The sequence below is a fragment of the Anser brachyrhynchus genome (genome assembly GCF_964034855.1).
Source record: "Anser brachyrhynchus genome assembly, chromosome: 5".
Lineage (NCBI taxonomy): Eukaryota > Metazoa > Chordata > Aves > Anseriformes > Anatidae > Anser > Anser brachyrhynchus.
In genome coordinates this window covers 63,748,942-63,766,491 of record NC_137699.1, presented here as the reverse complement: position 1 = coordinate 63,766,491, position 17,550 = coordinate 63,748,942, and the positions used below count along the sequence as shown (strand labels likewise).

At 57.8% G+C, this 17,550-nt stretch overlaps 1 protein-coding gene across 3 annotated transcripts; it reads right to left on the bottom strand.

Annotated features, from left to right (window-relative positions):
• Positions 1-9,509: 9,509 nt before the first annotated feature.
• Positions 9,510-14,599, bottom strand: VCPKMT (valosin containing protein lysine methyltransferase). Of its 3 annotated transcripts, none has more exons than XM_080592717.1 (6): positions 13,503-14,298; positions 13,213-13,323; positions 12,968-13,040; positions 11,912-12,031; positions 10,551-10,655; positions 9,510-9,989 (listed from the first exon to the last, which is right to left on the bottom strand). In XM_080592717.1, exons 1-6 carry the CDS (start codon positions 13,715-13,717, stop codon positions 9,963-9,965), a joined length of 651 nt encoding a protein of 216 aa, XP_080448843.1. In that variant the 5' UTR covers positions 13,718-14,298; the 3' UTR covers positions 9,510-9,962. The 3 variants fall into 3 exon arrangements, with proteins under 3 accessions (XP_080448843.1, XP_080448842.1, XP_080448841.1); XM_080592716.1 differs by having other exon boundaries at positions 9,510-9,930; positions 13,503-14,272; XM_080592715.1 differs by lacking the exon at positions 9,510-9,989 and adding an exon at positions 9,996-10,432 and having other exon boundaries at positions 13,503-14,599.
• Between the last annotated feature and the right edge of the window lie 2,951 nt (positions 14,600-17,550).

Genomic DNA, 17,550 nt, shown 5'->3' with positions numbered 1-17,550 from the left:
CGCACCTGGCACACCGCCGCCGCCGGTTTTCCTCCTTGGGAAAGCTCTGGAGGGGACAGCGGCGGATGTGTGGTCTCGGGGGGCACTCCGGGCAATCCGTCCTTCGGCATTTCGGCTTTTTGTCCCCCTAAGGGACAGCGTGGCAGGAGCAGGACGGGGCGGGGGGGGCAGCAGCACCCCTGCGCCCCACATCACACCCAGGGCACACCCGCACGTGGGGTTTGCCTCGGAGCGAAGCGGCGGGGACACCAACTTTTCCTGATTTTTGTTTTTTTTTGTTTTTTTTTTCCCTCAGCTGGCTCGCTTCGAAGGGAAATCGCACGGGCCGTGCTTTTCTCATTAAGCGCCGTCACATTTTCCAGACAGAAGCTCGGCGCGCGGAGCTGCGAATTGGGAGTTTTCCTCCTTCTCCAGCTGCGGCTGCTCGGGGAACCTTTGCGGGACGGGGCCCCGCTCCCCAGCCCCACGGGGGCCACGCGCGCCCCCCCGGCCCCCGGCCTCTCCTCCAAGAGCGAGGCAAAACGAAAGCGAGCGAGAGGCCGGCGGCGCCTGCGGTGAGCGGCTCGGCCGCGTCCCCGGCACCGGGGCGAGCGGTGGAGATAAATTTAGCCAAAAAGTGGCTCCCGGGGCACAGACATCGCGGGGGGGGGGGGGGGGGGGTGGTTCAGGCAGCCCCGGCCTGCCCAAGGCTGCGCTGCTGGTGGGGACGGCGCGGGCCGGGCGCGGGCGCGCGAAGGCAGCCGGCGCTTTGCATAGCCAGCTCACGAGTTGCTTTTGAAGGATGTGACCTAATTAAGGCTCAGCTCTTTTCAATATGATTTTCATAGTCACACGGGTTGTTTTTCCCCCCCCCCGTGCAACCAGACGGCCCGGCCGGGCCTCCCGGGACGATTTGAGCTGGGAAGTGGAACAGGAGAAACCGCCTGAATTCAGCCCCGGGCGGCGGGGTGCAGGGGGCTGTGCAGCCCCTTCCTCACCCCAGCTATCGCGGCCGATGGCTGCTGGGGGGGGGTCTTCGCCCCCACAAAGTGGCAGCTCCCAGGCTGGCAGCATCCTCGGCCACGCCGCTGAGCCCAGGCTCCCGGCTCGGTGTCAAAATTCCCCGGGAGATTTCGGCTCTTCCCCCGAACCGAGAGCTGAGGCTGGAGCGAAGCTCCCCGTGAACGCCCCCACAGGAGACTGGGAACAAGGAAATGGCCTGAACGCACCGGCACGTGCTGAGCTGCCTGAGACCGGGTGATTCGTGCTGGGGACGTTTGCTTCGTAAGGGGGATGCTTTGATTCTTTAATTAATCCGTCGGTTTTGGTGCTTAGGGCTAGAAAGCGGGGTTCTCACCTCCGCCCGGCTGTCGGGGGCACGGCACCACCCCAGGACGAGGCTTCTCCTGGGTTTCTCCGTCCTGTGGTGCAGGATGGAGCCGTCCCCCCCAGCGGTGCTTGCAGCAACCCCTTCCCACGAGGAAACCCGGTGGGCAATTTGGCTGAAAACGAGACAAATCCATCACATCCCGCTCCGAAACGCGGCAGGGCCCAGCCGCAGCCCAGCTCCGAGGGGCTGCAGGGGCTCTAGGAGCGGTGCCTGCTTGCACGCCCTGGAGCCGGGCCAGCGACCTGAGCCCGGAGGCTGCCAGAGCTGGAAAAAAAAAAACGACTTTTGCAGCTCCGACTGCATGTGACGCTGCCCAGCGCTGCCAAAGCGACCTCCCAGCGCCTTTTATACCACAGCAAATGTGGCATAAAAGTGCCTTGATGGGCTTTGTGCCTCGGTGTTCTCTCCGGACGGCTGGGGACGGGGCCATTCGCCGGGATGGGGTGCGTCCCCTCGGTGGCGTTTTGGCCCCGGGGTGTCGAGCAGAAGGAAGCCCCGGTGGAGGAGGAGGCCCTGGGAGCTCCGTGGCTGGGTGAGCCAGCGCCGCACGGCCCCGGGGTGCCGCGGCGAGGGCGAGAGCCGGTGAAGCTGCGCCTAGGCCGGTAAATCAGCCGGCCCGTTCTGCGTGGCCGCGTTACCCTCCAATTAAGGGCATTCCTCACTTCCCCTCCCAATTAGCAGAAAGGGAACCCATGAACTGGCACGGGGTGCGCGCCGCCCGCCTCGGCAGCGGTGGACGGCAGGCCTCCCGCGGGGCTGGCACGGCGTTCCCACGCACCGAAACCCGGGGGGGGGCCGGGGCTGTGCCAGGCGGGCGGCGGGCCCGGCGCGGGCGGCTGCCGCGGGTGAATCCGCGCGGCGAGGCGGGGAGGCGCGCGAGGCCGCCGGGCAGCCCGCTCTCAGCGAGGTTCCCCGGCGGGCATCGCCGTGCCACAGCCCTTCCTCGCCTGCTAAACCTGCCCCAAAAAGGGAATTTCGTGGCGCTGGGAAGAAGCGGAGGTGGTGCAGGCGGCCGGGGGGGCCTGCTGGGAGCAAAACCCCGCGGGGATTTTGTGCTTGGGGCGGCCGGGGCTGACTATTCCCAAAGCGTTTTGGGGATGGGGGGGGCACAAAGCCTGCACGCCCGTGGGGCAAAGCACCCCGAGGGGCACCCCCGCTTCCCTCTGCCCCTCTCGGTGCCTCGTCCTCCTTTCGCTGCAGCTAAAGCAGGGGCTGCACCCGTCCTGCCGCTCGCGCTGCCTGCACGCCCCGGCGGCTACGCCCGTAATCCCCGCGGCCGGGTGCGGCAGGAATTACCTGTTCCCGGGCTGCTCCAACTTGCCCGCCCGTCCCAAGCGGCTCCCGGCCCCCCCCCCAGGCCCCTGGCCCGTTTTGGGGGTTTGCACAAGCACTACTGCTTTGCCTTCCCTTTACCACCATGGGATCCCCCCCATCACCACCACGATGAGCCAAATCTGTGTGGATAATGCTTAATTTTAGGGCAGGCGGCGGGTGCCCTCCCCACCCCGAAGGGTCCCCCGCTGCCCCCCGCCGTGCCAAGGCTCGGGGCGTTCACGTTCCCCGGGTGCCTTTATCTCATCCGGCGCGCAGCCGCCCCGCGCCTTGCTCAAGAGGAAACGAAAGAGCCGCCGTTAACGCCGGGCGGCCACGTGCAGGGCGGCCCCCCCCCCTCCTGGCCCCCTCCCCGCAATGGGATGGGGGGGACGGTCCCTGCCCCGCGCCGAAAACTGCAGCAGCCCCCTCCCCACCCAGCCCCGGCACACGGGGCGGCCTCGATGCTGCGATTGCACCGAAAACAGCCTGAAAAACCCCGAACTAGCCCCCACTAACAACCCTGCAAGATGACGAGCCCCGCGGGCAGCTCCCTCCCGCCCCCACCAATAATTCCTCTCCGGCACCCTAATCTGCAGCCCTGCTGGCGCAGTGGCCAAAGCCAATTACCCACGCACCGATCCCGGGGCTGCCAGGTGGGAAATCCAACGGGTCCAGGGGCAGCAGCGCACGGGGGCAGCGATGCACGGGGAGCCCCAGGGGTGGTGAGACCCAGGGTGAAAGCCCGGGGCAGGTGGGACCCCCGCGAGGACCCCGCAGAGGAGCGATCCCCGCTGCTTGGTGCTTTTGTTGAATAAAGCGACCTCCGATGCGGGGAGGGGGTCTGGGAGCCTTGGCCGCGGCCCCATGGGGGTGATGCTCTGCCAGACGGTCCCCACTCCTCTCTGTTTTTTGGCAGAGCATGGCACGAGGCTCAGAGGCCCTGGCACTTCTAAAACAGCGTCCATCAAATCCTCCTCGCTCTGATTTAGGGCCTCAAGACCCCGTCCCCGCAGGGCTGCAGACCACTGGCAGCGGAGGCGGGCAGGGCAGGCAGCGCATCCTCTTCGCTGTGCTCCCGAGGCCGCTGCCGGCTTTTCCCACGACCTGATTTGCAAAAAAATAAATAAAAATCCCGTTAAGCAGCAGCAGCAGCGGCTCCGGCTGGAGGCACCGCGGCGATGATACGGCCTCGACAGACCCCGCCGGGAGCGGGGCGAAGCCGAGGGAGCCGCGGCGGTGCCGGTGTCCGCAGGCGGGCGAGGTGGAGCCGCGAGTTCGGGGCACAAAATCAGATATTTGGGGGATGGAGGAAGTCTGCGGGGTGGAAAGGATGAGGGGTGTATGGAGAAATGGGGGGGGGGGGGGGGAATGCAGGAAGGGTGGAATGGGCTGAGCAAAAATGGGGGTTAAATGGAGCAGAAAAAGGAGAAGAGGAGGTGGGAGCTCAGGGGGCGAAGGTTGGTCCGGGCTCAGGGCCACCCGGCCGCTGCTCCAGGACCGGAGCTAATGTTTAGCCTCCGACCTCGCCAAGTGGACCAAGGGGCGAAGCAGGATGCGGGCGGCACGGGGCTGGCGCTGTGCCCAGGGTGCACAGAGCAGCGGCTGGAAGGGGGAATCTGTGGGTGTCGTCTGTGTGGGTGTCGCTTCCCCTGCCCCCAGGAAGCCTGCGGCTGCCCGGCCCCGCGGCTGGACGCTCTCCAAAGGCTCCCTGTGCCCCGCGGATCCCCGGTTCAGCGGGGAGGGATGTCTGCTGGCGGGGACTGCCTGAGCTCTGCCATTTAGCTCAGCTTTTAGTGATACTCAGCCCCTGCTGACTTATTTTTTCGGCTCGCTCCCATGCTGCTGGGCTCCAGGAGAGCGCCTGTAGAGGCTGCGCTGCGGGGATGTGGTGGAAAGGGCGAGGAGCCCGGTGGCATCGGTGACAGGGCTGCAGCGGTGTCCCCAGCACAGCGAGGGTGTCCCGCTAGCCTGGATAACCCTCCCTGCCAGGCACCTCGTCGCTATTTAAACCCCTCTCCAGGGATGCTGTTAAGGACGTGTCTGACAAATTGCTCTGTGTCACCCTGGTGCAGCCGGTCCCCAGCACCCTGTGGCAGCTCTCGTGTGACCCTGGCCGCACGGCTCCTCTCCGTCCCCATCCCCTGCCCACGCTGCATCCCACACCTTTCAGTTTTGAGTTTTGCCTTGCCGGGGCATTTTGCACAGCCAACATTTTTCCACGGCTCCCCCAGTCCCAAATTATTCCACTGACACCGCCGAAGACGCGAGCAAGGCGCTCTCTGCCTCTCCCCCACTGCCCGCCGGTGGGAGCGGGGACGGCGCTTGGAGCAGGAGCCCCGAGGTGTTTGGGAACATCACACCTCCCCTCTCCCTGCCGAGATCTTTAAATATCTGGCCCAAATCCACAAGAGCGTGTAGCTGCTTAACTCCTTGCATTCAACCCGAAAGGAAATTCAGTGCCTAAATTCAGCCGGCCGAAGAAATGGGGCGGGAGGTGCAAAACCGCGGTGGGGAGCAGCGTGGAAGGCTGCGGGTGCCGGCAGCGTGCACCGACCCCAGAGAGTCCGGGCAAAATCAAGGAGGGAAAACCCAAACCCCATTGGGAAGCTGCTGCCACCGTGGTTTTTCTTGCCTGCAGCCGGAAGGCACCCGAAGAGGCTCCTGCGGCAGGAAGCGCCCGCGCTGCCGGGGTGACTCAGCGCGGCGGGGCCCCGCGCCCCCGCGGGTGCTGCCGGTGCTGCGGCCCTCGGAGGGACCCTGGGCCTGTGCGTGGTGGCGAGGGCTGCGAGCCGAGGCAGAAAAGCAACCCCTGACCCCCAAAAATCCCCCGAACACGGCGCGCTGCCTCCAAGAATGATGCAATCTGCAAGAGGAAAGCGACGCGCTCTCCCAAGAAACGATGCGCTTCCTCCCCCAAAAAGTGATGTCCCCCCCCCTAAAACTGCTGCACCCTCCAGAAGCAGCAGCTCTCCCCCCCCAGAAGCGACGCACTTCCCCAAACCGGCCGTGCCGGATCTAGCACCTGCGTACTGCAAGGGGAAGCAGCAGCCGGGGACAGCCAAGCCGTGCTCCCTGCTGTGGATGTCACCACGGGGTGGGGTTTGGGGCGCAGCGAAGGGGACGGAGGCAAGGGGTGCCCCGGGGTGTTGGGGGGATGCGCTGCTTCTCCCAGCTGAGCTCGCACCGTGCTCCTCACCCTGGTTTGGGGAGCAGAGGCCGAGCCACAGGCGGCGTGCCGGGCTATTTCTTGGGAGAGCATCCCCTGGCACGTGAGACACCATCCAGCCGCAGGCCAGGGCTCAGCCGAAGCGCAGCGGGAGCCGACGGGAGCGAAGGGCGAGGCGGCCGATCCCCGCTGCCGCAGGAGGGGAACAGAAAGCACCCCGTGAGCTGGGGAGCCCCGGATGGCCCCGCGCCAGCGTTTGCGCTCACGTCCCCGCGGGCTCACAGCAGATGAGCTCGGCCCCGCGCCGTCAGCCGGCCGCGAGAGCGATGAGTCAGGGCTTGGGGCACAATGGGAAGCGCGGGCTCAGCAGGGACGGGGACGCCGTCAGCAGCGGGATGGGGACACAGCAGGATGGGGCCCTGAGGCCCTGGTCCCTCCAGCACCATGGGCAAAACTTCCCCTGTGGCTGGGCGTGGGGAGAAGCGAGGGACAGGCAGGACGGGGGTGAGACCTACGCTGTGCTGCGTGCCCCGTCCCACCAGGACCAGGCACGGAAGCGGGACTGGGTCCCCACGCAGCGAGAGCCACCTCCAGCCCGGCTGCTTCCCCATGTCCTCACCTCCCTTCCTCCTATGGTGGCTTCCTCCCTTATATAGCCTCTTTTTTAAGAAAAAAAAAAAAAAGGCGTACAAACCAGGCCAGAAGCGAAAGAGGAATAAAGAAATAATCAAAAATAATCAAGCTGAAGAAGGAACCCTGCATCAACACCACCTCCGAGGAGCCCTCGGATGCCCCCACATCCCACGTGGCAGCTCCGGAGGGCAGAAATAATCAACACGCTAATCACAGGGGCGATTCGGCGTCCTGCAGGAGGCCACACAGCCTCGGGACATGGGCGAAACTTCCCACAGCAAGCGTGGGGTGGGCTCAGCCCTCATCCCGAGGGGCAGCGGGAAGCAGCCTCCAGAAACATCTCCAGAGGTCACAAACACGTTTTCCAGGATTGCAGCCGCCGCTCTCTGTGCCCTCCAGCGCCGTCCTTCCCCTTCGATGGGACGATGAAGGGGAGGAGGACGAGGTCTGGAGGCCAACACCGGCCTCCGGCAGCACGAGGGCAGGAGCTGGCTGCGGGGCTCCGGGTCAAGGCTGGCGGCTGCCGAGCTCCGGCACTCCCCTCCGAGAAACCACGGCCGGCGCTCGCCCACCGGCACGGCCGCAGCTGGCCGGGGCCCTCGCTGTCCTCCTTGTGGCAAGGGCTCAGTCTGTTCACGGGGGGGAAATTAACTTTATTTAATAGTTTTCGGCACCTGGAAGGAGATAAATGCCGGGCCACGAGCTTGAGGTCTGACGGCTTCCCCGCTCCGGGGGCGGAAGGGCGCCGGGAAGGCTGCGCTCCCGCTCCGGCACCTTCGGCTCGGTGCAGCCGCGAGCTCCTGGGGCTGACGGCACAGAAAGCGAGCGCGGATGGAAACAGGAGCCCGCGGACGCGACTTTCTGTCTCCGAGCGAGCGACTTAAATAGTTTCTGCAAACGGCACGGCAGCCGCGCTCAGTAACCCTGTGCGGCACAGGAAGTGTCACGAGGCCCGCGAGCAGCCGCGGGCTCGCTGCGCGTGCTGCGCATAAACGAAACGCTGACAGGCGTTTCATCGAGCCACGGGCGGAGGAGCCGGTCCCCGCCGCAGTCAGCAGGGGCAGGAGCAGACCCTCCGTCATAAAAAGCCTTTCTAGCACTGCCTCTTAATGCTGCAGGTGAGAAGTATCGGCCTCTGTGAGGCAAATCCATTTGGCCGGGCTCACGTGCCACAGGCGGAGCTCGCACGGCCGCGCGGGACGAGCTCCCCACGAGAAGCCGCTGACTGGGTGCTGGTCCCGGCCCCGCTCTGCAGCAGCCCCCCGGGGAATCGCCCGCAGACGGCCAGGTCCAGTCACCAGCACGGCCACCCTCTGTCCCTGGGATCTTACCGTTTTCTGGGCCTCAGGAAATAATTAATATCGCCCAGTATTGCAACAGGTGCCCATCGGCAGTTTCTGGGGCTGGAGCTGAGCAGGCAGCGATATTTGCTGCTCTCCTGCTAGGGTGTAAATCAGATTTTGGCAACACAACACAGAGGATGGGTCAGGAACACATCCACAGCCATTTTGGCAACACAACACAGCCATGCGGCGTTCCCATGTCCGTGTCACCCCCTCCGAAGCTCACCTGCAGGCCCCCTTCCTTACTGGAAGGCTGCTGTAAGGCAACCAGGAGGAGGATGCTGACCCCCTTTCCAAAATCCCCCCATGTTTCCCCAAAAGCAGCCGTTTCACCTCACGGCCCTGCGGAATGAGAGGCACAGAGGCAACCACCGCTCTCGTGGCCTCCTCCTGCTCGGCGGCCATTTCCTCCGCACAGAGCCGGGGCGGCAGCAGCAGCAGGGGCAGGAGCAGTTGGGTTTCACATCCCCCTCACAGCAGGTATGACCAAGACAAGGGGGTGGCAGGGGGTGCGAGGGGACCCGTGTGCCCCCGAGGGTCCCCCTCACCCCACGCCAGCCCCAGCTCGGGCACCGCCACCGCTCGAGCTTTGCACGCCCCAAGCCGAGGGCCCGGAGGCGCGGGCGAGGAGGAGAAAAGCACGACTTCCTTTTTTCTTCAGAAAGAGATAAAAGGAAGTGCTGAGCGCACACAGCCCCGCAGATAAAACCCAGCTGCTCCGCCAGCACTGGGCCCCTGGGAAACGCTGCTGCACCCCTGCACCGCCGGCCCCAGCGGGGAGCACCTCCTGCGGCCCCCGTGGTACCCTGGATTATTCTCGGGTAAGGGTTTCCACAAGCACCATCAGGCTGGCACAAACACGCCAGTAAATACCTTCCTGCAGGCCACCTTTTAATTAAGGAGCTCTTTTCATAGCGAGTTAACAAATAATGCGTGCGGTTACGACAAATTACATCCCCGCTTCGCTGCGCGTTCACTCATCGTCCGCGCCGGGCTCTGCAAGCCGGGGCAGCGCTTTACGAAGTGTGAGGCTTACTGGGAACGCTCTCGGCGGATATAAAGCGAGGCCGGGTGCAGGAGGAGGGGTTCAGCCAGCACCCAGGTGCCTCCCAACAGGGCTCCCTCCGCACGAACCGCTGACTCAGCGCCCCTACGCTTAAACGTTCACGTTTCTGCAGGAGGAACCACTTGTGCTGCACGTAGCGTGAAGCAGGAGAGGCTGAGGGAAGAACAGGCTGTTATAAACCACGCCAGGCAGCATCGCTGCTGCAGCAGACCTACTTTCGCGGCGTGCTCGGGGCTGGGGGATGGCGCAGCCAGCCTCGGATGCCTCCACGTACGGAGCAGCAGCACAATTTCCTTTGAAATTAAATTTCAAAGCACTCAGCGCGCAGCAGCAAGGGGCAGCTCGGTAAGGAACACCGACTGCAACGACGAACCTGCTCACCGGAATAGTTTCAAGGTGTCAAAACTTAATGCTGCACATCCTTATAATAGAAGAGCGCAGATGGAGTTAAAAGAAAGAACAATTTCGCACAGGCACCAGGACCATCTGCGCATCCTCTCGGCGCCGTACCCACCGCCAGGACGCCCTGCTCCTGCAAGGCGATTCCCGGGACCTCTGCAATGCAGGGAGAGACACAGAAACCACAGGCTGGAAGAAAACCACCAGTCAACGCCCTACTTGAGTGGAAAAGTTTTATTGACCGGCTCTCTGGGCCGGTCTGAGCCCGCTCACGGGGGGTTTCTCCTCAGAGGGGGCGGGTGGTGCTGCTTGATGGCACAGAGACTTCTGCAGAGAGCCCTTGGGTGTGATTTGGGAGCGCTCGGCTCGGAGGTAACCAGGACACGCAGCCGGCACTGCTCCGGATTAAGCTCTGGTTCCATTTTGGCCTTCCTCTTCTCCTGCAGGCAGCAAGAGATCAGCGTGTGCTCTCAGAAAGGTGCTATCAGGGCATCTGGTCGAAGGAGCCCGCTCCTCCCTGCGCCTCGTGCCAAGTCCACCAGCCAGAAGCTTCCTGTGGGCGAGTCACCAACCACGCTGGAGGCAGTCCCTTTGTGGTGCTGCTTTACGCTCTCTCCGTCTTCCCCAGAGCTCCAGCCAGCTGCCAGAGGACAGGCAATGTGGTCAAAGATCTCACAACAGAAAATTCTGTGAAGATATCTAAAAAAACCCCCAAAGGTACGCTATTTTAGACGGACCATTTCTGTTTAAATACTGGAGCCACGTGTAATGCCAGCACCATACGCAGAGTACTTTCTTCATGCCTGTCTGTCTGCTCAATAACCAAAAAATGATCTGACCAACAGTGACAGGTTGCTAAGTACCACCTCTACGGACTGGTTTTGGGAAGAGGGACGTAGAGCAGAGCACACGGTACTGAAAGCAGCAGTGGGCACGTTGTTTTTTTATTACTTTGGCGCTTCAAAACTCCCGTTTTGCACTTCTACCGCGCTACGCAGCGCGGAAACAGAAGAGAAAGTCAGCGCACGGCTCGAAGACGGCCCTGCTGGAGTCAAAGGTTGGCACCTGGCAGAGCGCTGGGCTTTGGAACAAAAGAGCTCCTTTGTAGCAGCGCAGTTCTGGTTTGTAGTTCCACGGGGTCCCTAATGGTATTTCACAGTCAGTTTACAGCTTCAACCGCGGAACGCTCCAACGGTGCCAAGTAAACAGCAGCTTTGTTAACTCCTGGCAACGCGCACCCTGCCAGCTAAATTAACCTACCGCTCGTTTCCTGTGGATATTCACAATGTGGATGTCTGCGCTGCGATACTCCTCATCGTGCTTATCCAGGGGAATTTTTTCCAGCTCGAAGTCCATCTGAAGCAGCTGTTATTAGAGAACACAAAATAATTCAAATGACACCGCCCTTTTGAACTAAGCACGCGTGAAGACAAACTCGATTTGAAAGGTCCCACACTATGCCACACGAAGGTGGGAATCCTTAAGAGGCTGGCGCCTCCATGCTCAGACCATTTCACTACAGGCCTTTACAAGCAGGCAAGCCATTTTCCCCCGGTACAATGCATTTACCCTCATTTTGACTAACCCAGTGTCAATTCAAAGCTACAGACATCCTGCAACGTACGAAAAAACCCTAAAGCTTTCGACAGAACGTTTTGCTTCCTCCCATCCCCAAAGTGCTACGCCAAACCACAGCACCTGCCTCTGTCTGCCAACCTCCACAGCTGGAGAGAAAAGAAAACAAAAACACATCAGCCCTGCAACCTGCTTGGGAGATTAACTTGGCTGAACCCTGACAAGCTAAGGAAGGAAATAAATTACAGGAAAGCAGAAGCCATCCAGAAACACCTACACCTATTGTATTTACTGTGGGAGCAGTACCTCATCAGAACCGATCTCAATTATAGCAACCCTCCTCACAGTCAGGTCCCTGCAAGAGTTCGAGGCAAGGCTAATTACCAAAGAGGCGCTTTTATTAACGTGTACAAATCACCTTGGAATTCTTGCCCTTCCTTTTTTTGTAGCGCTATTATTTCATATAAACCAGCACTCCCGTACAAGGGCTGCTTTTCAGCAGGCTTCACAGGTACCGAGTCCAATCCTGCACTGACCGTCACCCCCACAGCCGTAGAAAGGATCTGGCTGTTACCGGTGTTTTGTGTCTCAACCTGCTCAGAAGATACAGATACAGCTGGTCTATTTTTAATCACATCACCTATTAATGCTCTCTCAGCGGGGGGCAGAAATGTTTGCCAATGCGGCTGTACCATTTAGCAAAGAGTTGATTTCCTGAGCTACTTTGGAAAACTCTACCCATGTTTTCCCTATGCGTTCAATTGAACGTGTTAAAAGATTTTCACCAGATTATTTTTTAATCCTCCCAATAGCTTCTGCTAACATCAAGACAATCACTGCAGAAAAGAAGACAACAACTAACTGCTAATTCTCTTGCTCCTACGTAAATTATCCTGCCTATCCTGATATAGACAGATATTGCCCGACGTGTAGGGCCCTTCCGCAAATCTGGATGGTATCACAAGCCAGAGAGGCTTTCAACAACCTATGCAGGTCTGGCTGCCTATTTTCCTAGTGACCAAAAAGCCCGTGTTAAAAATGCTTACCTCAAAGTACCTTCTCTCTATTTCAGGATTCTTTCCCACAGTCCTCTGTTCATAACAGCACAAGACACACGTATCAGGGCCAGTGAGGTCTTTCAGCGTCTTCAGTAACGGTTCCAACGACTGCCCAAAAGAGGTTAAGAATTTCCCACTTAGATTTCAAGTTCATTTTACTGGTACGATACCCTCTAACTAGAGAAAGTCTTCACCCAAGAGAAAACTTTCCAGTTTTGCTTTTCAGGGAGTTATTTTTAGTACATTATCTAGGACAAAAAGAACATGGGGCCAAGCTGGAAAGCAGAAGAGAAAGTGAGATTGCACAGAAGATGACTTTCACAGGCTGACCAGGGAAACTGAACTAGCATCGAAGCCAAGAACATCCCACAGTGCTGAAGTGGGCACTTCCTTGAGGCACGCAAGAATAACTATTTCTTGACACGCTTCAGAAGTGCGTGTTCTTAAGCGTTCTTGGACTATGGCTCAGATCCAGACCCCTACATATGGAAGCATGACCAACGTGCAGGCAGCCAGCGCAAGGGGCTGGTATAACTGAAACGGCGCTGGGACACGGGGTTCCTCAGGTCATTTCCCTTTTCTTACGGCTGCTCTTAGCTCTCTGCGCACAACCTGCAGCGCTACAGGGTAAGAGGTGGGGGAAGGCTGTAACAGCCGCTTGGCTGAAGCATGAATTCTTCTCCCTTCCTAAGAGAAGTGACAAGGACACAAACAGTGCAGAGATGGCACTATTATTTAGATTCCATTCACCAATGCACAAGACAGTTCACAGCTATCAGTCAAAATGTTTTCATTCACACTTCACTTGAAACGTTAAAAAAAAGAGAGGGAATAACTACTAAGATTTAAAAAAAAAAAGTCTCTGGCTGCATCTCAAAGGGCTCTAAATCTGTTAAAAATACCCTTTTCATCATCCTTTTACGCAGCCCTCTAAGACACAGGGACCAAGGCACAAGCACAGAACTTATTTGAGCACTTCTGACGTTAACCCCCAACTCTTCCCAGGCAAGCTTTCTACGCGGGTTTTGCAAAGGCCTCGTTTACCTCCTCGTAGTAAATGCAATCAGCCATGAGTATGTAATCAGGGGGAGGCTGAAACTCTGTTACATCTTCACCCCTAAAAAAGAAGCAGAAAAAGGTGAGAACCGCCTTTAGTCACACAACACACTCTGCTTTATAACCGAGCACGTAAAGTCAGAGTTAGCTATTTTAGCTTCCACTTCGAAGCGGCGTTTTCATATTTGGCAACGTCGGGAAGCAGAACGGAAACATTCAAGGCTCATACAAACCATTTCAGTACCTTGGCTCGGACTGACCCCGTGACGAGATGTTTGTTGTTCTCTATATTCACCATCAACAGCTCCTGGAGCTCCTCAAGGTCGGTGACCGTCACGTTCGCCCTACAACACACACCGGTCACCTCACGGCCGCCCCTCCCGCACCACCCCGCCCGCACAACCCACCCCCCCCTTTCTTTTTTTTTGTTTTTGTTCGAGGATTTAAAGCCGGTTTTCGCACAGCGCCGAAGGACGAGAGGAGTGCAGCGGGGACCCGCAGCCCCCGGGGCGGCTCCGCTCACCCCAGCGTGGCCGCCATGATACCGACGGCGCCGGTGCCGGCGCCCAGCTCGAGGACGGCCCGGCGGGCGAGGGGGCAGGCGCCGGTCTCCAGGAACTTGGCGAGCACCAGCGCGGCGTCCCACACCACGCAGCCCACGCCGCCCGCCGCCCGCTGCTCCAGCCGCAGCGCCGGGCCGCCCCGCCGCTCCAGCTCCCTCACGAAGCCCGCCGCCATGGCCGCGGCTCTGAGGCGGCGCGGCCCCTCCCCGCCACCGCCGCCTCAGGGGCGCCGCCCCGCAGCCCCGCCGCCATGGCGGCCCCGGCGGGGCGGAGGGCTGAGGAAATGGCGGTCGGGGCCGTCGCCTCACGGAGCGGCGGCCGCCCGGCTCCGGCTGAGCTTCTTCGGGCTCGCCCCTGAAGCAGCGGGAGTCCCGCAGGCAGCTGTTTCGTTTGAAGTGCTCGCTAACCTGTTTTTTAAACTCACCTGTACATTGGCTGCTACAGGAAAGTGTATTCTGAGCTACCCTTGCTTGACAGAAAAACGAACTTTTACCTGTGTTTGCTGCTCGCTGGCAGCCCAGGAGCAAATGTAAAGCCGCCACGCTAACAGGCATGGTTGCTGTAGGGAAGAGAACCAGCAGTCCCCCCTTGTCTGGTCACTAAAACCTTGTACACGCTCTCCACAAAAGCCAGAGTTTAGTTAGAGGTGAGAAACCTCCACTTGGAGACCCCATGGAGGAAGTCCCCTCATCCCCAGCCCGAGCACTGCAGGAGCTCACCTGGCCCTAGTCCCACCTTCCTCGCCCAGCCCTCCCGTTCTGCTGGGCCGATGCTGAACGCCAGCCGGAGGAAAGTCAGCTGTGGAGAAAAAATGGGTTTCTATCACCATTTTCTTCACCCTAGACTACCCGCTTTTCCAGAAAAACAGAGGTCTGGAAACCAGCACTGTGCAGATGTCTGGGAGAGCTGCAGGTGCCGAACGTCTCCTGGAGTTGTTCACTTTACATGTGTTTGTGTAAACACGGGGAGCATATGATCAGTTTCCAGCATCTTTCCAGCTTGTTTATAAGCAAAACCAATGCCCCCAGTTACTCAGTGCCACCAGAGGCTGTAGCCTGTAAGCACTGTGGGCACGCAGTCCCACCTAATTCCGCAGCATTGCTGCAAGTCCCAGGTGTTCGAGGTCCTCATCCAACATTTAAACTTACAAGGTTTTAAAAAAGCAGCTGAATATGAGTGGACTGTGAGTCAACATTTTCAAATGCAAAGGCTTTTGGTTGTTATTTTCTTCCGATGTTTGGAAACTTTAATTACTCAATTTCTTAGCATTTCTTACTGATGCTCACTCCCTTCCCTAAGGAGGAGTTACTGCATTTAGTGGGAATCCTGAATGGTACATTCAGACCTGTGGTGTACTTCTGAAAATTGGAAAAATTTGAAATCTGGGAAAAAAAGAATGAATAAAAGATGTTTAAAGATGGTTTCTTTTTCTTCCTGTCTTTGTTCTTGATCTGCTGTAGCCAAGTCATAGTGCCTGAAGAAATTACTCTGGCTCCAGAGCAGGAGGAACTGCTAAAACTCAGTAACTCAAAATAGGATCACTGAAAGAAACTAGAAAGATGTTTCGTTTGCTATTAAGCGATTTCACATTCCATCTGTTTATCTGCACTTTTCTGAGGGAACTGCCTTTTCCCACACAAGCCAACTTCAAACCCAGCAATTTCACATTTTTCCTCTAGCATTTTTTGCTCTTTTTATCCACCCCTCTAATTACGAAGTAGCTGAAATGTTAATTTACTGCTATCTTGGCATTCCAGCGAACCACACTGCTGGGAACCTGACTGCCTCTGACCACTTCCACAGCAGAACAGTTACTTTGGGAATGTGCATTTCTGTACCCGCTGTACTTTTAAGCTGCTGGCATTGCTGCTGCTGCCCTGCTTTGGAACGGTTCTTTGTTTTTGCATTTTCCAGCTCCTGTTATGCTTGGAAGACAGTTTAATTGTGCGGTAAGTTATCCATACGCAAGGCCTCTTTTCTGAATCATGCTGTGATTTATATACTTCAAGTTAACTTCAGAACTGGCTCTGTAAAGGTACGGGTAATATTTCACGCATGGGAAATGCAACTGGGATCACTGTTTTGCTGCTGCTTTCTAGCACAGGCAGCGTGTTCTTCTAGCACTGCCCAAATACCTTGGGCAACACGTTTCCACATTATTACCTCTATCGGGAGATCTAATTTAAGAGGTTCCTGCTCTCCTCTCCTCTGGCTAGAGCTTTACTGGCCCTCCACCAGTGTTGATTCACTTCACAGAATCACAGGATGGTTTGGGTTGGCAGGGACCTCACAGCCCATCTAATTCCGGCCCCTACCATGGGCAGGGCCCCCTGCCCCCAGCCCAGGCTGCCCCCAGCCCCATCCAGCCTGGCCTTGGGCACCCCCAGGGATGGGGCAGCCACAGCTCCTCGGGGCAGCCTGCGCCAGGGCCTCACCGCCCTGAGAGTAAAGAATTTCTTCCTAACGTCTGATCTAAACCTACCTTCTTTTGGTTTAAAGCCATTCCTCCTTGTACCATCACCACACCCCCGACACAGATCCCCTCCCCAGCTTTCCTGCAGCCCCTTTAGGCCCTGGCAGGCCGCTGTATGGTCTCTTAGAGCCATCTCTTCTCCAAGCCGAACAACCCCCAGCTCCCTCAGCCTGTCTTCATGAGAGGGGCAGTGACACACCAAGCCCAACCTGTGAAAACCGATGGGACGTTTTTCCACATCCACTTTAGAGCACAACCAAATACGGTTGAAGAGGCACCAGGAGGAGTGAGTAGCTGAGGAAGGCAGTGGTGTTGGTTGGGCACTTGCTTAGTGGGACCTGCCACTGTCAAAACCACAACGCAGACTCACAGGCTCCTGTCTGAATTTAGAACTTCCACCCCAAGACACTCTTTCACAATTAGGTTTAAGAATTAAAAAATGAAGTCTTTCACAGGCTCCTGTGTGTTTTGTAGGCTGTCAGCGTAAAATGGAAGTTGTCACCTAAAAAAGGCTGTTGCGAGCAGTGTGCCCGTGTCATTCCAAGGGGAGCTCTACCAAACACACACTGCTTCTTCCACAAGTTCACACTCTGCTTGAATTCCATCACAAGCTGGAGCCTCACAAAGGTTCTGGAAGGCACGTCCTGTGAGGAGAGGTGAGCACACTTGGGTTGTCCAGAAGGGAGAAGAGGAGGCCACGAGGAGACCTCCTTGCTCTTTACAGCTCCCTGAGGAGGGGAAGAACAGAGGCAGGCACCGAGCTGCACCAGGAGCGGTTCAGACTTGATGTCAGGGAAAAAAAAATATTATCCTAAGAGTGGTCAGGCACTGGCACAGGCTTCCTAGCAAGGCAGCTGATGCCCCAGGGCTGTCAGTATTCAAGAGGCATTTGGATAATGCCCTCAATGACACGTTCTAACTTTTGGTTAGCCCTGAAGTGGTCAGGCAGTTGGACTAGATGATCTTTGAGGATCGTCTTCACAATGTCCTATTCTATTTGGGGCCTTGATGGAGGGAAGTACTTTGACATGCATGGAAGCCATTACTAATCACCAGATGCTCAGCTTAAAATGATCTGTTGAGGACTTTGCTGAATCAGGCCCAAAATAAAGCTGTGCTGCATTTTAATATGGGATATGGAACATGCTTCTGGTCTAAGCACTTGCATAGGAAGGTACAAAAAGCTGACATTTATATATTCTAAAGTTCAGAAGAGTCCCCAGACCCCCAACAACAAACAGAAAATGTTGAAGACCAAAAAATTATTACTCGTCTCTTGGCAACAGATGCTGGTGCGGACTTCAACGAGTTAACACACACAAAAAAAATCACATGCTCAGCTTACTCTGCAGATCATTGGAACCGTGAAACCTGACAGCCTGCCTTTTCCTTGTACATTAGGGGATTACTTCAGGGAGCGAAATTTTACCACCAAACAGTAGGGAAGAGTTCTTCCCAAACTTGTGCTACAGAAAAGAGGTTTGAGCTGTATCCTTACTGCAAGAGGAAAAGCAACTGTAATCAAGGAACCATCA